Consider the following 25,436-nt stretch of genomic DNA (forward strand, 5'->3'; position numbering starts at 1 on the left):
TCTGTGGGCTCAGTAATTTTACATTTTAATCACAAATAAGTTCTTTTTAATGTCTTTAAAGTGAAATAATGGAACAAACATAAGAGGCTGAGAAAAAAAGATCATTTTAGGTGTAAATTTCTGATGGCATTTAAAGGCTTTTGCATCTGAACTTTTTATTTTAGGTTACCAATATCAATTGGGTTCATTTTTGACCAATTTGAATAGCTATAATATAAATTATTTGTTTAACATTTTGCCATTTTATAAGCCCTTTGCTTTTAAACATACTTTATTGCCAACATTTAAGGAGAATAAAGCCATTTTTCTCAGAAAAGCCATTTAATATTTTTTGGCAAAAACAAAACAAAAAACTTTTTTTGACTTTCCACCACTGTACATTTCATGACTACACTTAGTTTCACATGAAGTGCTTGATATACATGAGTCCTTCAGTTCCCAATACGGTCCAGCTTACCGAGCCTCAGTGTCTCTGTGTGGGTGTGAAAAAGGTCTGTCCAAAAGAGGGTTTGTTCGTCTCGGAGACCCTGACCTTGCTGGTAGCATTGGAAAAAGTGGATGTGGTTGGGCATGTACAAAGGCAGCAGGTAGAGTTCTACTGAGAGGGCTGTAATGTGGGAGCCCTGCACCGGGATAAGCTGCTGCTAAGAGTCCTGGATGTGCTAAGTGTGGATCCAGTGCACTGTGGTGCATAGCCAATATGCGGCTTCTCTCGCTCTCCTCCCTAAGGAAGGCCAGTCGCTGCCGCTCCTCCAGGTGATTCCTTTGCTCCAGAGCCATAGACTGAAGAAATGGCTCCCGTGGGTAAGCAGGGTGCCCAATTATGGCACGTTGGAGAGGGTCGGCCCTCATTAAGAGGTCCTTGCCCAACAAGTCTCTACGTGGAAGGTCTAGACCCCGGTAAACATTCCGCATAGACTCCCAGTGCTGAGGTGAGTAAGGCAGCCTTTCAGCTACAGGTAATGGACCCACTCCCAGAAAAGGTGAGACCAGCCTGGACCTATCCAGACCAGGGTGGCCAGCTGGGATTCCTATTGGCAAAGGAAGTGTTGAAAGAGATGAACAGTTTGTAGCAGGGGTTCTGGGACCCTGCCATGTTTTTTCTAAAACTTTCAGGTGTGATGTAACATCATGGTCCTGGTCATCTCTCCTTTCCTCCTTGACCCTCACCTTGCTAGTCTTGGCATGGGGTTCAAACTCCCCTCTTATCTTTTTCTCAGCTGGCTCCCAGGGTTGAATATCAGTATTTGGCCTCTTCAGATCCTCTCTCTGCTTGGGCGATGAGCTCTCCTTTGCTGCTGGCTTGTCCTCTGCAGGCTGCTGTTGCTCGGTCTTGACATCCTTTTCTTTTTTGTCACTGTGAATCTCTTTGTGTTTCTGCTCCTCGATTTCTCGGTTCTGGTGCAGGAGCTCTTGGGCAGGGGGTTTCTCTCTTGCCCGCTCTTCTTCCTTATGCTCATCCGGAGTGGAAGCTTTTAAAGACTCTGTTGATTGTTTGTTTTCCAGTGTAATGTTTCTGACAGGGGATAATTGCCTTACATTTGATTTGTCTTTCAGGCCCCTGCAATTTTTAAAATAAAAGATTAACAATCTGAGAATGTTTATCAAGTGGTCAACCTTTAAGAACTCTTGTGTTAGCTAGAACCAGGTATGTCCAATCATGCTCACAGAGTGCCATTGTCTTTAGTTTAGCTCCAATCAGCCCTAAACTGACCTGCCTTGAGGTTTCTTTTAGTCTTAAAGACCTTAATTACCTGGTATGCATGTATTTTATTTGAGTTAAAGCTAAACTGTATAGAATAGTAACCGTCCAGGGACAAGACTGGAAACAATACACTTTTCACTCTAACCGGGAGTGTTCAGTCCTTCTCATAGAGGGCCACTTTCCTGAAGAGTTTATCTCCAATTAGTGTTTATTTAAAAGTCTGGAGACCTTGATTAGCCGAGTCAGATGTGTTTATTTTTAAGTTGGAGCTAAACTCTGTAGAACAGTGACCCCTCCAGGGACAAGTATGGCCACCTGTTTGTTTAATGATGGCAGTTCTGCAAAAACAGGTTTTATCAAAAGTATTGAAGCTACTATGGACTCAGATTTTTGTAGTTTATGCTAGGCAACTGATATGTGAATGGTAATGCGACCGTATAACATGCCGAAGATTACTACTTGCTCTTGGAGATAGCAAAATAGATATTATATCATATGTACCTTTCCTGGTCCTGTTTGTTGTCCACAGAGTCTCTCTTATTAGCTACTCTGTCTGGTACAGAGGGAGCTCTTTCGGGTTCAGAAGGTCTTGGACACAGAGGGGGTGTAGGGAAGGATGAGGGCGTTTGGTGAAGTCTGTTCCAGGGCTCTAGTGTCCCATTTGAAGTTGCAGCCATTTTACCATCTTTAGTCCCATTTGCTGCATTTGGTGCTGTGAATGCCCAAGAGTAATTATTAACAGTCAGGGAAATAGGTTTTCACTTATCACAGAAGTCAGGATAAAAGTATGTCCTTACTTAGTGAAGGGTTTCCTAGTCCTCCAAAGGCAGATGAACTCAGTGTAGTTAGGCCTCCAAATGTGACTGCTTTATTAAGAGATTCTACACAAAAGGATATATATGCATATAGATTTTGGCAGGACTGTTCATTTAGTGTGTATTCAGTCGCCCAGTAATTATCCTTACCATGATGGGGGACAAGACCAGACTGGAGATTGCTTGGAGTATGCTGTAAGGATCCGTAGGGTGAAACTGAAGGGTGTGTGGGACCTGACAAGAGAAATGTTGATACTGGATGAGGACAGTCCTGATACTGCTATATAGTCTTTATAACATTTATGTTTTCATTAATTACTGAACACTCTTCATTCATTCATTCATTTATTCATTTTAGCTTAGTTCTGCTCATTTCACATGGTTTTAATGATTTGTCACCACAAGGTTTTTTTTTTAAAGTTTTTGCTCATGCCCCCCTTTTTACAACTCCTCTCATTGACTTTGTTTTGTAGAAGCATGCCATCCTCCAAACATACTTTTTTCTGTCTTTAGTGCCATGCTAGTTTAGATGAAGCCAAGTCAATGTTTAAAGAAGAAGGTATAAGAGGGACTGGTGACCCCCTTTTACATAACCAGTATGCTAAGGTTGGAATATATGGTTATATATAACTATATAACCAGTATGTACTTGAACTCAACCAAAACACAAATTTTAGTGTCTCATTTCAGTGCCAAAAAGTGCCATATGTTACATTTTAGGTGCCAGTATGACTGTCATTGGGATAAAAAAAATGGAAATTATGCCTAATAATTATTGTAATATATGATTAGCTTTTTCTTACATTCCTGATCCCTGAGAGCTACCAAACAAATTCAGTTGTATTACTACAATGACAATAAAATCTCTTACTTAAACCCCTGACCTCACCCAAGGTGTCCAATTCTGTTCTCGGAGTGCAAATGTCCCATGTAATATAGGTCTAACATGGCCCAAAATAGCTAGGAGTAATCCTTTAAGTAATCCTGAAGACTTTGATTAGCTGGTCCAGGTGTATTTAATTAGCGTTGGATCTGAATTCTGTAGGACAGTTGCCATCTAGCAAGAAGATTGGACACCCCTGCTCTAACCTTTGCCATGAACTACCCTTACAATAAGTGGGAAGAATGACCCTAGTGGTAAGCCTAGCCCCAAACGTAACCCTATAATCTAATTGGTTGATAGGAATATAGCTCCAGGACCAACACGATGGTGATCCAGGAACATCCTACTTGGCAAAATTACATTGGTTAATGGGGTTATGCTCCAAGCTGTAATTCCTACCTGCATTAGAAAGGATGGTGGATGGACGGGGTAAATCACGTGGCTGCAGTCCCACGAAGTTGGAGCCAGATGACTGATTCAGAAACTCAGGCTTAAAACCAAACTCTAACTTATGTGGCTCAATCTGCATCTGTTTCTGTAACATAGGAATGGAAAAATGGTTTTTGACCGAAATTTTGAACAAAACTAGATATCTTGTAAATGGACTTTTATTCGGTACCTTAATTTTTTGTTGATGATGGTAAACCTGCCATGCAATGTGAACATGCATTGCACACCACTTCCCAGGTTTCTGATGAGAATAGAACATAGACAAACAATGAATGAAGGCTAAAGCATTCCTGATTTGTAGATAATAGAATAGGAGCTCTTAAAAATGGGTTTGATAATGGCATGCAATCATTACCTTTGGTTTACACATGGGGTCAAGGAGCTAGAAATAATAATATAGCACATTAGCACTTTAATTTCTTCAACAATAGACAGAAAATAATAGCACAAATATGTAATAAGATGCCTCAACATGACCAACCTTATCTAATTAGAGAGACTTGCAACAAAGGATGCTAAATGGAAACTTACCCTTGAATCTTTCTGCAAGTGTTGGTGTGGCACTGATCCTGGTCTTGACACCACATCTAGTGGGTTGGAAGCCTGCAAATACAAAGGCTTTTTTAAAATATGGTGTCCCTATTAAATGGAATTATTAACATTAATCCTTTAGTTCAGGGGTGTCCAAACTTCTCCTGGAGAGTTTAGCTCCCACCCAAATCAACCCTGCTCCCCTGCCCCCCTGAACAAGCTAATCAAGTTCTTAGTTCTGCTCAGATATACTAGAAACTTCCTGGCAGGTGTATTAAAGCAAGTTGGAGCTTAACTCAGCAGGACATCGGTCCTTTAGGACTGAGTTTGGACACCCCTGCATTAGTTGCTCTATTCTTTCTCAGTGCACAATTGTGACAAGCCTAGAATCCAGTGTCTAAGTAAATTATTACATGTATTATTATTTCTGGCTTTTAAAAACAGGCTTTGCAAATGTGGGGCCAAACATAAACAGTCTACAGAATCCCATCTGAGAAACCATAGAAAACCACAGGACTTGTTTTTTTCTTTTCTTTCTTTGTGGGAGGTCATCTCAACCCAAGAAATATCAAGTTATTCACAGACTTCTTTAGCGTTGTCAGGGCCTTTTAAGAATGCAGCGTTTCTAACAAAACAGAAAGCTAAGAGATGGAGTGGCAGGCAAACCTTGGGCTGAAAAGCTCCCTGGAGAGAGCTGAATGGTCCAGCAGGTGGAACCATAGGAGGTATTCCAGTCATTACTGACGGATAGGATGGGACCAACTGGAGGGAAACAGCAGAAAAATGTCATTAATGTCAAGAAACAAAAGTCTGCTCACGCTGATTCAGGACATAAAGGCATTTCTGTTTCTGGCCGTTAGAGTGAAATCAAAGTGGTCCCTGTAAAAGTAAAGCACTTACTGTGGCCATTTCACTTGTGTGGTACGAAGAAAAAAATTGTTAACATGAATGCATTAACTAACACGAACTAGCACTGAGGAATATATTTTTATGACATCGATTAATCTTTTTTAATATTAGATAATATAATGATTCATTGGTTATTCAAGTTAGCTCACATGGTAACAGATGCAACGTCTGGTTAAAAAGAAAAGGTTAATGCTAAAATTAACATTAATTTAGATGAGTAAATGCTGCTGTCAGTTCTTGTTACCTAAAGAAACTGTACTTGTTACCACAAAAGCTTTCAAAATGTAATCAATTTAAAAGCAAAAATTATAAATAATAGGCTGTTTGTAGTTTTCATTTGACATCGCCTCCTAATGAAAACAAAACAAGGCTTTCCTTCCATCACAGCAATCATTTATTAACCATTAACAAACTAATGTAAATGATAATGTTTTCAGTATCATTGAGGACAGAGACTCCACACTAGGGTTTCTCCAGGTTTCAACAAGTTAAATTTAAGACTTTTTAAGACCATCATGAATGAATTTCAGACTTATACAAAGCTAAATTTTAAGGATTTTTTTTTCTGAATATCCAAGTATATTCACTTGCCCTATCAAAAAATTATTATAATTTAATAAAACAGGGTGATTCAAAAAGAATAACACAACTTTGAAAATCTGTATGTAATCAAAGAAACAAGATGGAACCTTGGGTAATTAATCAATGTGAAGAGTACTTCAATTTTTTTTTCAGTAGAAAACAAGTTCGTAGATGTTTAATATGACCCTTCCAGACACTCGAGTGACACCAACCCGACAGTTGTGGTATTCTTTTTGAATCACTGTGTACAATAATAATAATTTAATAAATATATAGTTTCAGTATTCTCAGCATTAAATAAATAGAGCACTTTTAAATAAATGTTATGTAAGGAAAGTAATTGGGATTGTTGATGATTGTATATTGTGTTAATGGCCAGATTGGATAGCTATATATAAACAAAGGAAAATTAGGACCTGTTGAAACGATTTAAGGCCTTTAATACAATATTTCAGTAGATTTTTGACTTTTTAAGGCCTAAAATTTAGCTTTTGAGGTTTAAAACATTTTGAGAATTTTTATGACCCTTCAGATACCCATTTTCCATATTCTATAATAGAATATGGAAAAAGCTCAATTGCATGTTAAACATTTCTCATAGATAACCCATTTTAAAAGAATCAGTATGGCTAAACTCATTAAGACAACATTTATATTGTTGAATCATCTGCTTTTATGTGTAGAATGCATCATCAAAATGGTTTTTACTGGATTTTATCTTTTAATATCGATATACAATATCTATATATTATATATTTTAATATTTTTACCCATTAAACTGTGATTTTAGTGATGTACATGCACTGTAAAAGTCAAGATAGCATTTTGTTGCTTGAACTTTTAATATGTGAATCAGGTTTCAACTATTTCTACAAAGTTTAACTTAATATTTTATTCAGTTTAAGTGAAGATGACTAAAAAGTTCAGTTGATTCATCTACAAAATGTAAGGCAGCAAGATTTTTTTACAGTGTGGACCTCAAGAATACGTTATACAGATACTATGGAAATATATGATGAAATATTTGTGCTTTTAAACAAATAGTAACTTTTAAGGTCTGGACTGCAGTATTTTTTGGACGCTTCACTACCCAGGTTTCACTAGTCTAGGATTGAAAACTATAAATTGGACACTAACCAGTAGCTAATCTCAGCCTCCAATTCTAGCCATTTTTGTAAACGTCTAGAATGAAGCATTAAAAGTGTAATCACCGGCCGTTATGTGTCCACCTGCTGTAACTTACACTGTGTCTCTGAAAGCTGTCCACTTTAGCAGGATATTTTTCAAACTGCAAAAAAAAAGAAAGATATTTACACTCAGTTATGAAAATTATACAATTCATATGGCTGAATTTCAGTTCAAGGTATTAATTTTGTTCTCACTTGTCTGGCAGGGGTACGCACCAGTGGTGCTGCTGGACTGGGCATAATGGAATGGGGGAAGGGAGTGAAGGTGTGCTGATGTGTGTGTTGGTGCGTGTGCTGGTGCTGGTGAAACTCTGTGCGCAGGTAAGCTGGAGGAGCCAGAGCACCTCCTCGATCCGCGGTCTGAGAGGCCAGGAAACGAGAGTTTAGCTCCTGCCGTAGCAAATCATGATCTAAAGGCCACAAAATCAGAACAAGTTTAGTGGATATACACGTGGGATTTCAGGTATATTTTGGTGGTGTGATGTGTTTGGTGTTGCTCTACCTGTGTATGGGCCGGCTGATGGTGTACTAGGCACCGGAAGAGCACTTCCTGTTAGGAGAGGAGGAGGAGGAGGCAGGGCTGTCGTTGGGGAAAACATGTTGAGGTGTTTGGAAAATGAGGTGATAGTAGTGCTCTTTTGTTTTCAAGCAGATGCACTCCAAAGGTGCAATTGTTTGTATAAGTGACTTCTTCTTTTGTTGTTTTGGGTTCTAAATATGTCCTCCTTGTGGCATTCTGCCTTCAGTTTTCTGTTCTCGCATTTGTGGTATTAGCAACATCAGCAAGACCTGCAGGTCAAACAAAAAAACACATGAGAGGTTTAGGTTTTGAGTACATCAGGAAATCAAAGTTGCATAGATTTTTTGCAAAACTCAGTCAAAGGTAATGTCTGAGGCTGGTCTTGAAAGGGTTTACCAATTACTGTGCAATATTAGCCTCTACTACCTGACATTTACACCCATTTTCTGAAATGAACTCCTGTCCTATACTTATTTCATGGTAAATGTCCTTTTTCAGTTATCGTGTGTCACACTATCCTGCAGTGATTATGTCAACGCCAAGATTACAGTGTCAAATAAGGGAAGCAGAGCTTGTAAAAAAATAAAGAGAGCAGGATATCTCTATTTTTACAGCATTAGCCCATTCACAAGCTGCCATATTGCTGGTGACGTCGGTTTCACCGTGACATTTACTAGTCCCCCTGGGGGGGTGCTAAGAGTGAATGCAAATGTGATGAAGGGCTGAAATCCCTTAAGGATTCGCCCATCTATACAACCTGCAATTACCTCCTTTTGAACAGCACTCATGCACATAAAGCAAAGCAGTAAATCTCTTTTGTGTCGAGCTGTCAATTTGGGCCTTTTCTCCAGTGCTGCTGTATCTATAGTGAAAGGTCTTTTGAGAGCCCCATAATGGATTGTTAGCTTCTCCAAGGGTTAGACCTCCTTTCGTGAACACCGGGGGTCCACAGAGGAGGGAAACACAAGGAGCAACTTATTCGCCTGAGCTGAGCTCCAAATCCCTTGTGATGAGCTGTTTGTATTGAATAGGGTGACACAGAGGCAGGGGTCATTCAAATGTTGAGAACAGTAAATGTGTGTGGAGAAACCCACTAAATGTGAACTGTGAAATGTGAACGTTTGACATCTGAAAATAAAGCTGTTTAAAGATTCTTTAAGACTGCAATCATTTATACACTTCTAAAGATTACAAAATTGCCTTTTGATAATAAGTGATGATGCCACAGAATAACTGTTTTTGATTCCCCAAAGTACCCTTTAGTCAACAATACTTACAAGAATTTTTCTTATTTAAATAACGTACGTTTTTTTTGTGACATTAATGGCTCAATGATGAACCTGGAACCTTTTCATCACATAGAGCAAAATGGCTGTATATAGACCTTTAAAATGTTCTTTACACTGAGAACATTTTTAGAACTTAAGGAAACCTATTGAACACCATTTTAGAACCTAATTAATATACAAGTAAAATGCATCAGTGCAAAATCCACTTTATTCTAAGAGGGTTTTTGAGGGTAGTGTAAACGGACAATCACCAGGGGTCTCATGTACGAAGACTTTTTTGAAATCATACTAAAACATTGCGTACGCACAAAGCTGTAAATGTGCGTACGCAGTAAAAAATTCAGATTTATGAAACACTGCGTACGCCAAATCCCACGCATATTCTTTGTACATCCGAATGAACGTGAAACTGAGTGCAAAACCCCTCCCTGCCTCATCCCCCATATGAATATGCCAATGAATCTACTGTGGCAAAACCAAACGATAAATCAAAGGTAAAAGCAAGCAAGAAGAGAAACTTTGAACAGAATGTGAATTGGAGGTGCTGCTTTCGGAGGTAGATTGGAGAAAAACTGTGTTATTTGCAAGTTTGTTCTCCGGAATTAACAACAAAAGAAGAAAAGAGAGTGGGGAGAGTTTAGCTGATGCAGTTAACACAGTTAAATCTGAACATCTGAGTGGATTAAAAAAAGAAATCGATGTATAAGTGCAAAATGTTGTAGTGCTCTTAATAACAGCCTGGGTGGCGCAGCTTGTAAAACGCATGTCAACATGTTTTGACACGTTCGAGCATGAACTCGTTTCGAATCCAGCATCTGCTGAAGTCATTTTTCTATTTTTCCCCCCGCTACATATCAGATTTTGCCAACTATTTATCACGAGGAAGACAAGTAGGAATCATTAATAAGTCTGTTCATCATATTTTATTTGCACATTTATTGAATGGAAATGTTTCTTATTCACGCATGCAAATTCATCTTTAGATAGTGTCTTTATAGCAATGTGCGTGCAGTAGATAGCTCCGATTACATTGGGAAAACCAGCAATCGCTGCAAATTGCGCTTTAATGTTTGGCTGGTCAACTGCATGGTATGGAAACCTAATATACCTGCTAGATGAACTCATCTCTTACAGCTGCCATTGCACGGCTCAAAAACACAAAAGACATGGAAATAAACAGACACGCACAAAAAATGTGCTGCGCCAGCCATGAAGTTGGCGTGGAGCTGCGCACATTCTCACGTTCATTTAATCGTCAGTAAATCCAAACGTGAGCGATTCTGAGCGTGAAACCTGGCGTACGCAGCGTTGATACATGAGGCCCCAGATTACACTACATAGTTTCTCAGACATTTCAAACTTCATTATCCAACAAATGTCAAAAGCCATTAAATGCAAGTGCCAACCAATGCCAATAGACACAAAAGGTGCAGTCACATTTAGGCAGGAGATGATAACTTTCAAGGTTTGGTAAATGTATGTTTTAGGCAAGTAGTATCTCTGGCATAAAATATAACTAAAGATGTTGTTTTAATTTGCAAAGAAATCTTTGTTTTTGAAACTTATGAAGACAGCAGAAGTCAATGATTCATTTAAATTATTAAGCCTGACATGTTTACTGTTCCAAAATAATTGAAATATTTCTTTGTCTTTATCGTCTACTACTCAGTATGTACTGCATTTGAATTGACTACATGACCATTAGAAAAGTACATTTTATACAGTATGATTGTGAGTAGTATGAATGGAGCTTGTATGTATTGTCAATACCACTCTGCTGGGATGCAATACAAAAATATTCCAGAACATTTAACATGCCCCATAAAAAAAAACTATTTAGGTCCCTTGAAGGTCTTTTCAGTGAACCATTATAAAGAATAACTTATTTCTTAGTGCGAAAAACATTTACAGAACATTTTTACACCATAAGGACAATTTTGTTGAATGCTTAGGATGTTAAAGGATCTTCATGTAACATCAATACCTTGGAGGAGTTTACAACATTCATTTTTGAGCCTCTAAAGAACCTTTTAGCATTCAGTTCTGAATTTTTAAACATTTTTTGCTAAATTTAAGGGCCGTTTGTCCACTAAAACCCCCTTTTGTGCAGTTAAAAGGGTCCACAGATCAAAAAGTTTCTTCAATAGGAAACCCTTAATTTTAAGATTGTAAAGTGGCAGACCAGCATGTCAATCCTTAATAAGACCAACAGGAAAAATGCTGGCGGAGAACACAAGTCTCTAGAGGGGGGAACAGACAGTCCTCATCTAGTCCGTAATGAGTGGTACAGGCCACATGGCACAGCTCAATAGCTGGACCGGCTACACACTAATCAAGTAAATCTAAATAATAAGCACAGAGAGTCCTTAATAGACCTTTGGATCATATTGGCGCTGGTGTTTAAATCTAATTTACATCCAGTTTAATCAAAGAACAGCATGTGCTGATGTACCCTTCCATCAAACAAAGCAATAATGAACTGTAAAAATAAATGAAAATGTTTAGCTTGTGCTTATTAGACCAGTTTCGCTTAAACTGCTTGTTTTCAATTAGTGTCATGGTACGGTAATGCTCTATTTTGATGCAGGTCAGGAATTAAGCTAAGCCTCTTTTTGGAGCTGTCAGGCCACCAGCGAATTTGTCTTCCTGTGTCAGTTGGCAGCTCCTTTCCCCAAGCCATTTTTGTCATTCATCAAGCCCATTACTGGCCTAACCCTTCCAGGCATGCAGAAACCAATGGTCTAATCCCTTCATTCTCACAAAGACAAGATTAGCTGGAGGTTAAACACTCGTGTTCTTTAAATTTTGTCCTTGACAGGGTGCCAGGGGAAAGCTCTTAATCTCGTGAAGGAGCAGTTGGATGGAAGCTTTGTGTGCATACAAAAGTAGAGGAGGCAGAGCACAGGTAAGCCCTCCTAAAAACTCTTCATAATCTTCCAATCATGAGCGTGTTTACCGTAGCCGTCCCTCTGCGGGTTGCTCTCGCAGATGGCGGGAGACGTCTCATAAATCATCTGGTGGCATCGAGGGCCACGTGCGTTATTGCTAGGGCACAGTTGGCAAAAGCCTCAAACCGAGAAACAGTTGTTCTTGTGTGCTGACAGGTTCCCACATGGTTTTTAGCTCGCTGTGAATGAAGCCCTCTCAGCTTAGGTGCATCTGTTCGGCTGACACTTGTTTGATCTCTGCCATGAAGAACGCTATGTGGTTAGATTTCTCCTGTGCACGTGAAAATGCCCACAAAAACAAATACTCGAATGTTTAGGGATAGTCATGAACTCAACCTTTATGTGTAAACATTGGTATCCATATTGGGGGGAAAAATACTATAAAAGTGGATAATAACCAGCTTCCTGCTTTTTTTCAAAATATGTTCTTTTGAGAGAAAGAATGAAACTCATAAACACATTTCACCACCTAACAGTTCACCAACTGTTTATTTAACAGATAAAAAAACAGCTAAAGGCTCCTACCTCTACTTTTCTGCACTCTTATGTCCAAAACCCCAAAATGGTGCATGAATCCACTTGAATTGTGGCGTTGCAGTTGGTGGAAGCTGAAATCTGGCAGGTTTGGAGTGTCTCTGGTGCTGCGTTCAGCAGGCGTTCAACAGCTCTTGAATAAGACACAGGGGAACAGTATCTCTCTGTATTCTCAACTTGCCAGTCTGTCTGCAGGATCGCAGTCTGTGGTGTTGGGTATCACACAGACTAAGCGAACACTTCCTTTATGGTGGTGCTGTCTCTTTCTCACTCACTCTCTCTCTCTTCCTCTCTCTCCAGTTAATACATCAAAGCAGTAAGCCAACTGGGTGGTATGCACAGGATTTGCACACTTACTGTGATTTATATGGATCAAAACAGTATTACGTCCAGATCTTGGCTATGAAAGTGGGATTCTACACACCGATTTAACCAAGGAGGTGAAGAAATAAACACTGTTTGGCAGCAGTTCACCATAATGCCAGCTTAGAGTTTCTAAAGCAAATGCTTTCTAGGCTTTCTATGGGACATTTTCTATGGGACAAATGAGAGCAAATGGAGGATTAAGTGTTGCTTTTGACATTTTTACATAAGCTGCATTTATATGTTAAAAAATAGATTTCAGTCCGGTTTCTGTTTGTTTAAACATTTCTCGTTGAAAATGGTCCTAGCTAAATTAAATATTTCATAATTAAGTACATCTTTGTACACTGAGATTCAGAGATTTATGTATTATCTAAATGCATAAAATAAGATTTCCATTGTTTTAAATTTTGATAGGATTGGACAATATTTGGCTGAGATAGAAGAAATTATTTGAATACGAGAGTTCCAATAAATTAAAATACTGGGGAAAATGCTGTAAAAGTTGTCCAAATGAATTTATTAGCAATGCACAGTACTAACAGAACGAGATCTTTACTTAATATCTCAATGATTTGTGGCATAAAAAAGCTATAGTTTTAACCCATACAGCGTATTGTTATTGTCCTTGTTCTGCAATGCAGAAGTGCGCTTGTTTTTGTTGCTTTTTGTTGATTTTTGTTCCAATTTATGTGCCAATTTACTTTTAATTCATTTGCCAATGGGAGAAATGACTGGAAATAATAAACAGCAGAACTAATAAGCAGTCAAACTACTTGTTCTACAAACAAGTGTGTTCACGATTACACATAAAAAATAGAATGATATAATAAGAAAATATCACTCTGCAACATTGAGCAGCATAACAAGCAGTTTTTAATGTCTAAAAATCAATAGAGGTGAATGAGACTGGAAGTCTCGAGCCAAAAAGATTCCAATGGCTGTAAGCGCTTATACTTGAAGAATAAGGTCAATAGCCAAAAATATACAACTTAAGGTTTTTGGTTTTGTGATGCAGGGTCACAGATATTACTTTTAGCAATTAGGTCAATTGTCACCTACTTATAAAAAACATCTCATAATGTAAATAAGTTGTCATTTAATAAGAATATGTTAATACCTTAATTTTGACAAAAAAGTCAAATAAGAACCTTATAATTCTAAGGTGACAAAATATATTGAATAAATAAGGGTTACTTAGATTTACCAAGATTGCAAAAATACTATAAAACAAAAACATTCTGAAATATTATAACACTACAACATACTATTTCATTTGTATTTACTCCAGTAATAGTAAGAAATAAACCATTAACAATAAGTTTTGCCTTAATAAGCTGCTAATTGCTCCTGCTGCTTGGTAATATGGTTGTGGGTTTAGATATTAGGTAGAATTAGAGATGTATATTAAGATCCTGCAGAAACTTTACCTTAAAAAAAAGCTAATAAACAGCCAATAGGTAACGAGCCACTAGTTAATAGTGAAAATTGATACTTAAACCAATGTGCTGCCCAATTTTTGTACTTTTTTTTTACAGAGACACCATTACTAACCCCAACATTTTGAATGCATGCTGTCTTTTCAGAAACATTTGTCTTAAGTTTAAAATCTTAAAATCCCAACAGCTCAAACAGCAATTCTTCATCCCAAACCTTATTTGTTCCACCAAGTACAGCATGCGACAAAGACTCAAGCTGTATTTGAACAAATCATCTCTTGTTATCATAAGATAATCCCTTCACAAAGGATGATGTGAAAGGCTAGTTCAGGACACAAGCGCAGGACGTATAAATTGCTGCGAGCAAAACGACAACGTTCTCCCACAGTCTTTACAATAGGCGGCGGTGCTCAGCGCAGAGCTGTTTCATTATTCAGCGCTCAGGTTTCGTTCAGACGGGGATTAGTGATGGGGATGTGGGCCGGTCATGCACACAATGTCTCCTGATGCCTGTGGGATGTGTTTTACCTCCTGCTTCCGAGAAACCGTAGCCCCAGTAAAACAATCAGCAGTATGGAGGAATCAAATGGCTACATAACAGACTCTTAAAAATCACTAAAAGAGCTTGTTGTGCTTCTTATCGCTGTGCTCGGTCAAAGTTGTAACATGTGGGAGAGTTGTGGGCTAAAGTTGGATAGTCAAAGTGTTTATTTGAGTTGTGCTGAAAGCTCCAAACAGTCAGCTGTCTCACTGATCTCTCAACAGCGCCGATCTCGGCTATACGCTGTCCCCTGACGCTTGGGCCCGTCCCGGGTCAGGTTACCCCATGAACAATGCCAACACTGTTCTGACTGCCTATCTCACAGACTAACATGTATACCTATGTCTGCAACTGGCAGGGGATGAACAGATTAGACTGTGGCCTTGAATAGTTTCGCTCCTACTTTGAAGGTGGCTATGCTGATCATGCCTGTGAAATGCATTCTGGGCCCTGTATAGCATGTTTAATCTTAACACAGCTTTAATAAGCATCACGGGAATGCAAGAAAGCCTCCATCCAGGCCAGTTTACACACTTTGGCCAAAACCGTGGGCTGAAGGAAAGACAGCTCTGTGAATAGTGGTTCAGTTATTCCTGGCAGAAACACATTACGGCTGCGAGTGTTGAGGGAAGCTGTCAACTTTTGACAGCCGAGTGTTGGGCGAACAGATTACACAGCTCCTTAGCGAGCCGGCTCATATTAGCATTAACAACACACTACCATAACAACAGGAGTCAAACATAGCCCACTGCTTATATTCCATCAGGGAAAAGGTATATTAAAATCTATGTTATTATACAATTTTTAAATATACGACCTAGTTATATTAATACAAATTAATATTTTAATAATAATTATTTTTACTATTCAAAAGAGTTATTTAGTGCTTAATGTATTTTAAATGTTTATTCGTTTAAGGCAAAAGTTTATAGTGTCGTCCTTCAGAAATCGTTAAAATACGCTGATTTATAAAGAAACATTTCTTTTTATTATTAGTGCTGAAACAGTTGTACTGCTTAATATTTTTCTTAAAAAAACTTTTTTGAATTTTCTGCATTCATTTATATAAAAAATCCTCTATAACATTATAACTATCTTTGATGCCACTTTTGATCAATTTAATGCTTCCATGACTAATTATTTTCTCTCAAATAACTGCTGATCCCAAACTTCTTTCATAAATATTTTCATTTACTTAATTAAATTATTTTACCAGAAATGTCCCATACACAATACAATATCTCTTCTACCAGGGAGTCCTGCTCAAGAAACCACAATAGTGTTGGGTGATATGGCAAAAATGCAAACTTGATAATCATTTTCCATGTTGAATGATAGCGATATATTTTACTATAAGTTGCTAATGCTTCCTGATTTAAAAGTGTACCCCAACAATGATTGAAGCCACAAAAGCTAGAAAGCCCATTATACGGCATAACATTTTCAGCCGATACATTTTTGGTAGCCAAAAATTCAGTGCATTTCTAATATGAACACACTTATAGATTCCCCTTGTTGCACTTTTCTGCTGTTTGGTCGGCTCTTAGATCAAAATGGTCTACAAAAGTCTTTTATTGTTATTGACATCAATTTTATCGTGATTCGATATAATATCGTTTATCGGCCCAACCCTATGTCACAACACATAGACACACAAAAATAGTTTAAACCGTAATCAATTGTTAAAATGTGCATTGTTCTAAATTGACAGTCTTTAAAAAAAATTTAAATATAGTCATAGATGGTACGGATTTTATATGTAGTATATCTTAAAGCTCATTATTCCAGACATATGAAGCATACTTGGAAAATGCAGCTCTACTTAACTGTAAAAAAATGGCATCTTAAGTAAGATTATATCTGCTAATCTGGTATTATAAGTATTTGAACAGTACTCCAACAAGCTAGATACAGTTGCAATCCGAATTATTAAAGCCCCTAAATTATTAGCCCCTCTGTTTATTTTTTTACCCCCTCTCCAATTTCTTGAGATTTTTCCAACACATTTCTAAACATAATAGTTTTAATAATTCATCTCTAGTTACTGATTTATTTGATCTTTGCCATGATGATCGTAAATAATATTTGACTAGATATTTTTTGAGACACTTCTACACAACTTAAAGTGACATTTAAAGGCTTAACTAGGTTAATTAGTTTAACTAGGCAGGTTAGGGTAATTAGGCAAGTTATTGTATAACAATGGTTTGTTCTGTAGACTATCGAAAAAAATATAGCTTAAAGGGGCAAATAATTTTGACCTTAAAATGTCTTTGAAAAAATTTAAAACTGCTTTTATTCTAGCTGAAATAAAACAAATGAGATTTTCTCCAGACTAAAACAATATTATCAGACATACTGTGAAAATTGCTCTGTTACATAGATAACTTGGGAACATAATTGGGAAATATTTAAAAAAGAAAACGAATTTCAAAGGGGGTTTAATAATTATTTATATGTAAATTTATATACTGTGGTAAACTACCAACTAAAGCTTTAAAAAATAAGAACCAAGATATGTTGTTTTGTCCTTGACTCTACTGAAGTCAATTCTGTCTATTTATATAAATTACAGTTATAAATAACTTTAAATATGGCAGAACTGGCAGTAGAACTCAGTCTCAACAATTGGATGATGACTTAAAGATCAGAAATGTTATTCATTTTATGATTTGTACAACATAATGAATAAATATTCATGACTAAAACTCAAATAAAACCTGAAAATAAAAATACTGCCATGCTATATCATCACAAAATGTATTATTTGTATAATTTAATCCATCTTACATTACACCAAACTCTAAGCAATCAAGATTTAACTAAAAAAAATCATAACCAGATTCAGTCTTCCCATAAGTTTCATCAGGACCACACTGTCACATCTAAAAATATAGCCTTTCAAAGAAAACTGACCAGAAAAGTGATGCTTGTCATTCAAGGAATGGCTGTCTAATTAAAAACTAAATTCCACGAAGCCTTTGGCAGAGCGCTGAGCAATACAACAGACTCTGAAATCTGTCTAATCCCCCTATGATTGAGACAAGCGTCCTTTAACTCAATTGCATTAAGATGGCTTAAGGTTTAATAGGCTTCCCAAAACAAAGCACTATGTGCTTTCTGTTACCTTACAAAACCAATCACCACACAAATCCTATGATTTCAAAAACAGTGCTAGAAAACACATGATGCACGTTGGCTCCAGTAGATGCATAACAGACTGACCAAAGGCCGTGACCAAGTGGTCCTGCGAGACTCCAGATTTCAGCCCCTGCTGATGAATGTGCTAGACAGCAGCCTCCAAAGCACCCGCTTTAACCGAAAGACGTAAATTCCATTAACTAATGCTGGTGACTCTATGAAAGTAATCTGGTTAAGTTCTTAAGTGTCTCTGATTTGATTGAAGAAGCCAACAGGAGTAAATGGTGATGAGTGATGCAAGGAGAAACGACTGCGGTTTTCACAAATGCTTCGTCACTTAAACGTGTAAGGGTGCCAGTAAAAAAATAAATGCAAGAACACAGTGTTGTTGAATAAATCAGCAAGGCTAAAGTGTTTTTGGCCGGGTTGGCTAATGAGTGACTGAGCCTCTATCCAATTAAGTGGACGATTACCAGCACGTACTTGGCCTGAAAGCACTCACCTCCTAAACTTATCAACAGCCTAATTGGCTCTAAAGGTATTGTGTTTTACATCCTTGTACTCAATCCAGGGGATTTCTTACCATGCCATCTGTCCAGCGCACATATAACATGTTTTTATGCTTTTGTTCCAATAGTCACCCCTATTGCATGACAGAAATGTCATGATCTGTCAAATGTCCCATGCAATACAATGGTAATATATAGCAAGCTTTAATCCTGATATTTCCGTGACATGGTTGAGACAGATGCTTTGTGTACAGCATATAACTATTAATTAAATTCACCTAGGAGAACTTCATTTAATGCTAATGCATAAAAATCAAACACAATTGTAAGTAAATATAAGGTTTCCTGTCTCCTTGGGATGAGAAATGATGTAATGACACTACCACTAGATATTTCAGCCTATCAATCAATCTAATCAAGTTTTAATGCTTGCTAGTGATTTACAATCTAGACAGGCAGGTAAACATAGCCTGTAATTATGTTTTAGTAATGTGCAAGCTCTAAAATGGGAGCAGTAATACAGGAATTTGAAGAGATTTACATACCTTCATTTGGAGGAAGGAATGTCTCTGTTTGTCAGAGTGACCTGCAATATGAATACATTTCAGTAAATATGATCCATTAGCCAACAAATGCATTTTAACCACCAGAGGACACTGTTTTACCAGTGGAAAGCATGACAAGTGGCTTCACTCTTAGTGCTTTTCATGACAGGAAACAAACACAAATATAACATAGGCACATTAATATTGTGCACAAGCAAAAAAAAWTATATATATATATATATATATATATATATATATATATATATATATATATATATATATATATATATATATATTCTCAAGCAAGTTTTGCATTTTCATAACCACCCCCTCAAGAATTTTTAGATTGAACTGTCAATTTCACGTGCATAACAAGAACCACCAATGTAAAAGCAACCAAATTGTAAATTAGTCGAGAGATTATCAGAAGAACTTACCCAAAATGTCAATGAACAGATGAGTCAAGAATGATAATAAACTCTGCTGTTTCAATGTAATCCAAAATATCACAAGACAACAGTCTTTTCAACTATCCAATCATTTTCAGAAAGGTCATTCCAGTATCAGAATTAAGAGTGTCAAAAAAGTTGAACAAACCAAAAAACAGAGCTCCCTCCAAAATCTAGGAGCTCTGACAAAGTATTTGTTTTTGTTTTTTTTTAAATCAAGGCTTGTATTATGTTGAACATGTCCATCCTTAACCAATCCTTAATCTATATCCAGTAAAATCCTCCAAACAGTGTAAAACCTGAGGCTTTGTGCTCCTTCACCACCAACAGATTAAGTGCAAATCCACCCGAAGCAGGTCTGTGATCATGCAGAGATCCTTTCCAGAGCGCGTCCGGCTCAAGAATGCTCCTTCAGTAGTGAACAGCACATTCCTGTGATCCCTCCCTCCCTCAGCAGACACTCCCACCGCCTCCCACCTCGGCCCGGAGAGCAGAACAATTACAGCACTCTCCTCCTCTTTGCTCGACACGTACGTACAGACAGTCCAGTGATTATGGCCATCCTCTTAATTACAGGCCCAGAATAACCAGAGGGGACAGCCGACACATCCAGAATGCCGATGAGATGCTTCCACCTCACACTCAAATGAGACTTTGCTCTCATTGGGCGAAATCGTCAGCTCCAATTAATGCCACGGTGCTGGTATGTGCTTTCGTAGGGTGAGAAAAGGATGATATGATTTAATGCAAGTGTTGCGTTCGTACCTGTCACAGCTTTTTATAAAAGCCTCGCATACATGTTGAGGAATTCTTGTCGAGATCCACCAATCGCAGAGCTCCCCGTCGGACTGGGAGCTGTGAATGTCAGCGGGAAAAGGGCATGGTGAGATGATAAATCACAAGACGGGGCATTATCACAACAGATATATCACATAATTTATTAGGAGCGTCAACACCCCTGTGGGAGGAGGCAGATGAAAGCTCCCTGCACTCCTCCGTCTCTAATGCGCTGTCCTCTCTGAACCGGGGATGGGCTCTCTAGGGGAGATAGCAGTAGACTTCAAAGTCCGTGGCCCCGTCAGGAGCTCGGGGAGGTCTCATTCAACCGTTGCCCCTGTCGGCCCTGAGGGAGTTTCTAATTGCATTTCACAGGCCCTGAACAAAACGAGGCCTTGTTCAAGCTGAAGTTGGTCCTCCTGCTGGGACGTAGTTGTGATTTGTGACTCCTCAGCAGGACGTGGAGCTTCGGCATGCCAGCACCGCTGAGAAAAACAGTTTTAGCTTCCTCCTTCTGACTGAACGCACTGGGATGGCCATTGGTGGATGAATGTGGGGCGACCGCAAGACCTTGCTCTTCTTGGTTTGTGGGACTCAATGTGGGGTCTCAGGTTGAGATATTAATTTAAATCTACAGGAGAAAGGCCAAATCATATGCAGGCCATCAGATATCATCAAACAGACCAAGATTAAGGGGGTTCATAATTTATAGGGTGCAAATAACTGCAGATTTACTTTTAACTAGGTCTAGCTGAGGCAGATGTTATTGCTGTGTGTTATTATATTGACTGAGGATTTTCTAGCCCGATGGTGATATAAGCGTAGACCTTATTTATGAGTTGTCGATAAAAATGCATTGTGGTTAAATCAGACATGCAACATGTATGTGTATTTGACATTAAGAGCCAGCAGTGAGATACACAGCACCTTTGCATGCAGTATTCAAGTAGCATACATTTACTGTTCTTACTAATTACTAAAAACAAGTTTAAAATCAGGGTGACAAGGTGGCACAGTGGGTAGCACGATCGCCTCACAGCAGGAAGGTGGCTGGTTCGAGCCTTGACTGGGTCAGTTGGCATTTCTGTGTGGAGTTTGCATGTTCGCCCCGTGTTCGTGTCGGTTTCTTTGAGTGCTCTGGTTTCCCCCAAAGTCCAAAGACTTGCGGTTATAGGTGAATTGGGTAAGCTTAAATTGTCCATAGTGAATGAGAGTGTATGGATGTTTCCCAGTGATGGGTTTTAGCTGGAAGGGCATCCACTGTGCAAAACATATGCTGGATAAGTTGGCGGTTCATTTCGCTGTGGTGAGCCCAGATTAATAAAGGGACTAAGCTGAAAAGAAAATGAATGAACAAGTTTAAAATCAGACATTTATCTAATGCTATACATTCAAAGAAATTGGGTTGTTTCATGTTTGGATAAAATATAGGCAATAATCGTTTGTATTATATATTTTTGACCCAATTTTAACCTGATGGTTTAGTTGGTCCATATTTTACCAAAATATGAATTGAAATAACAGCATTTTTCAATACTCCTCAGCATTGATGTTGAACTCAAAGCAAACAATAAGTTTGAATAAATAAGTCCACTGCTTTTAAAGCATTACTTATTTGAATATGTAATACATTAATTCATGAAGGAATGACTGTAATTTTAGATTACTAGATCATTATTATTATAAGTAGCAGTAGTAGTAGTATTGTATTACATGCAAGTTAAATGCAGATGCCACAAAACGTTCCTGAAGTTCATACTTTGCTTCATTACAGTATTATTTTTTGGTCACCCTTTATTTTGATGGTCTGTTTGTTACATTGCATCTACATGTCAACTAATTCTTATTAGATTATAAATAGACTGCTAGGTTGGGGTTAGTGTAAGTTGTGTACTTGCAAAGTTTCTTATAGTCAGTTAAATGTCTGTTGAAGAAGCAGTATTAACAGATATTAAGCAGACAGTCTACTAATACTCAAATGTACCATCAAAATAAAGTGTTACTGATTTTTATATATATATATTATGTTAGACCATGATCCAATTTAATATAAACCTGAGTATTTAACAGTTTTTTTAAAGAAGCCACTTAAAACTAATCTTTTAGGAGTGTTTTTAATTAGTGATATCTTTTTTCTGTGCTATCTATATCTTTATATCTTATTCTCACTGTGTTTTTACTGTATTCTTTATTGTTTAATTGTGCTTTTTTGTTTTGTGTTTTTTACTGTTTTGTAGTGCTTTGGGTCTTAGAAAAGCACGTTATAAATAAAATGTATTATTATTATTATTTTAAATGTTAATACTTCTCAATCAAACAAACAGCAAACATTAATTTCCCTATGAACTGAACTTGAACCTGTATATGATATAGATTTCAATCGCTGCAAAATCCAGTGATAATATCACTGAAACGACCTAGTCTTAGCAGTTTTAACAGTCACATCACGGTTTAAGCAATTTCCAAAAACCATAATCATATATTACCAGCACAGCATTTATGAATAACATAAAACAGTAAATCACTGCTAAATTGTCTCATCATCATCATCAGAGGCAGATAATCTGAGTCAGATGTGATTACTGAAAATGAGCTGCAGAAGGAGCGATTTTATTAACTCAGCGCTCTTTCTAATAAGTTCATTCTTGTGTAATTATGACAGAGAATCAGTGGTGTTCATATATATACATCTGTCACAGCTTCAGCCACACCCCAAGGCTCTTAAAAATCAAAGAAATTGTATAAAAAATGAGCACATGGAGGTTTTTCCATTTCTCTCTTTTTTTTTTTTTGAACACCGAAAGATTCTTGCAGACTCGCCTCAAAGGCAAAGTCATTAGCGCAGACTCGGCCTGATTGTTTTCACTGATTTTCTGTCTGAAGGAGGAGTAAATTGATGCCTTAGCCCTTCAGCTCCAGTCTGGCTATTAATTTCAAAGAGCAGGTTTGGCCCGATGGCCCTTTGAGAGAAAGCTGATTTAACTAGATCATTTTTAATGGGGATGGATTCCTCCATACTTGCCCTTTGGAATAGCTTCTGTCCTCCATAACCACTGGTCTGTAATGGCGAGCTCCTTCTGAGACCATTACTAAGGGCCAATTGGCCTTGAAATGAAATACATAATCTTAATGTACTGGAAGATGTGCGATCCGTTCGCTCGTGGAAGGGAACGACTTGGCGCCGCAGGATTATTCTTCAGTCCATAAACAGATATGCAGCAAGACGCCGCCAATGTCGCGCTGTCAGATGGAGGTAGCGCCTGTATGCAAACTCGCATGACAGCCGCAGCTATTTCCAGGGAGAGATAATCAAAGGCATTTGACTTGTGAGAACCATGGCGAAATAGCAATATTCTTGGATTTCAAAGAGCGTCTAACCACTGAATAGGCTTCCCATACGGCCTTTCATTGGGATGACACAATGTTGCATCTGCGCGGCAAGGGATAAATTAAGCATGTGAAAGTTTTAGTGAAATCCCCATTTTCCAGTTAATCAAATCTCCCCTAATCAAATTAGGAGCTGTAATTCCCCAGGATGCGTGTGACAAAAGTGTATTATTCCTGCCTTTAGAGCCGCGAGAGAGAAATCAGCGTGAGGCCATTCCCCTCTGCTTCAGTGGCCCTGAATTGAATTGCTCTTCCGACTGACCCGAGCGCAAGAGGCAGGGTCGAGGTAAACTTTGGCAGTGTTTGAGTTCCCAGCTCATTAAAGAGCTGCCTCGGAGGCCACCTCCAGAGACTGTTGAGCCATTCATTAATGAGGCACTTGTGTAATTTTCCCTGGACATCTGTGACGAACAGGCTCTGTTCCCAATGGCGCACAAAAACCACCCCGGACAATGAGGCTCAGGGAAACGGCCAACATCCGGCATATAAAATCATCTCCAATCCTACAAAATCACGATGATCACCTGTGAGGCTGAAAGAAAAGTCTCAAGACGTGATTGAAGGTCTTCGGCAGTGCTGGCATACATACAGAAAGTGCCCTTTCATACTGGTTTAGCAGGGCACTAAATAGGTCCATGGAGAATTCGGATGCCACTTATGAAGTGCTCATAACCTATGTGTACCTCGCAGCTTTGCACAACAGCCTCCTTCCAAAGCAATTCATGTGGCAGCTAATGAATATGCCACTTTAGACTTCGTGAATTGTTCCTTTCCGTTCACTGGCCCCAGTGTTAACACCTCTTTATACGATTCTTAACACCTACTGCACTGCCTCTCAAGGTCACTCTGGCTGAACGGAGAGCTGGAGAAAGCCGCACAAAACCTGAGAGGCTCAATTCCTATTCATTTGTCACATTTGCATGCATGCCTCTATACTCAATCACACAAAGGCCACGGTAGCTTAGCCATTGCCCCCTACCAATTACAAATGAGTCCATTAAGCTGTCTGCATCGGGCCCAGCCTCTTCATGGTAATGGCTTGTGAGATTTCCATCATAATCGCAGGGCTCCCACTGCAGTCATGAGTGCAGATGGAGGAGGAGAGTGGGTAAAGAGCTATCAAACGGGGCAGAGTGCATTCCTTCAGCTTTGTTTACATGCAAGAGAACTCAAAAGCCAGTGCTTGCTTGCTTTAGAAGCGAAGCCTTTTAAGACGATCACAAAATTCTGTGAGATGCACGTGCAAAAACAGCAGATTCAATACTGATAGACTGATCAATACTAGCAATTATTTTCAACTTACAGATGAAATAACAATAGCATTTAAATTCTGCACTAATTAGTTTTAACATTCACTATCATTTGTAATATTTTTAGACATTTGTTATGTCAGAATCAAGTTGCAAATGTGAAAGCAGATGGGATGTTTCTTGTGGTGACAAATATTTTTTCCTTTTTGGTGCCCAAAATGAAATGGCAGGGGGTGATTTATGCACCTTCTCTATTAGCAATCTTGGATGAATAATGTGAACAGCTTTTATTACATGCTGGTTGTTACACTGACACCTAATTTACAAAGTCTGTTAATGTCTAAAGGGAAATAACAAATCATTTAGGCCAGACAATCAATTCCATAAACATGCATTTATCAAGCTCATTTGTGAAGCTTGACCTAGTTCTTTCATGTCATATAACAGGACAACTCTATAAAGGTCTGTTCACAAGAGAAGGTAAATCAGCTCATAAAAAACCCTGACAGGTGTCAGCATTTTAAAGCAATAAAGGCTTTCACATACGCTGCCTGTCCAAAAAAAAAAAAAAAATCACACAATCTACTATTTCATTGTACTGCCGTTAGCTTTGATTATGGCACATATTCGTCATGACATTGTAATATGCTTTTGCAATGTCACAACATTTATTCATGTCCAG

At 38.2% G+C, this 25,436-nt stretch overlaps 1 protein-coding gene across 3 annotated transcripts; it reads right to left on the reverse strand.

Moving 5' to 3' along the window:
- Positions 1–302: 302 nt before the first annotated feature.
- auts2b (activator of transcription and developmental regulator AUTS2 b) lies at positions 303–19,751 on the reverse strand. 3 transcript variants are annotated; one of them, XM_001921276.8, is made up of 14 exons: positions 19,329–19,751; positions 18,892–18,932; positions 7,565–7,851; positions 7,258–7,472; positions 7,119–7,163; positions 5,051–5,146; positions 4,385–4,456; positions 4,209–4,235; positions 4,023–4,094; positions 3,803–3,938; positions 2,671–2,754; positions 2,503–2,586; positions 2,207–2,417; positions 303–1,561 (listed from the first exon to the last, which is right to left on the reverse strand). In XM_001921276.8, the coding sequence occupies exons 3-14, from the start codon at positions 7,659–7,661 to the stop codon at positions 454–456; spliced, it is 2,247 nt and encodes a 748-aa protein (XP_001921311.2). In that variant the 5' UTR covers positions 7,662–7,851; positions 18,892–18,932; positions 19,329–19,751; the 3' UTR covers positions 303–453. The 3 variants fall into 3 exon arrangements, with proteins under 3 accessions (XP_001921311.2, XP_073779701.1, XP_073779702.1); XM_073923600.1 differs by lacking the exons at positions 18,892–18,932; positions 19,329–19,751 and adding an exon at positions 12,345–12,574; XM_073923601.1 differs by lacking the exons at positions 7,119–7,163; positions 7,258–7,472; positions 7,565–7,851; positions 18,892–18,932; positions 19,329–19,751 and adding an exon at positions 5,519–6,433 and having other exon boundaries at positions 5,051–5,351.
- Between the last annotated feature and the right edge of the window lie 5,685 nt (positions 19,752–25,436).

The sequence above is a fragment of the Danio rerio genome, chromosome 15 (assembly GCF_049306965.1).
Source record: "Danio rerio strain Tuebingen ecotype United States chromosome 15, GRCz12tu, whole genome shotgun sequence".
In the NCBI taxonomy this organism is placed as follows: domain Eukaryota; kingdom Metazoa; phylum Chordata; class Actinopteri; order Cypriniformes; family Danionidae; genus Danio; species Danio rerio.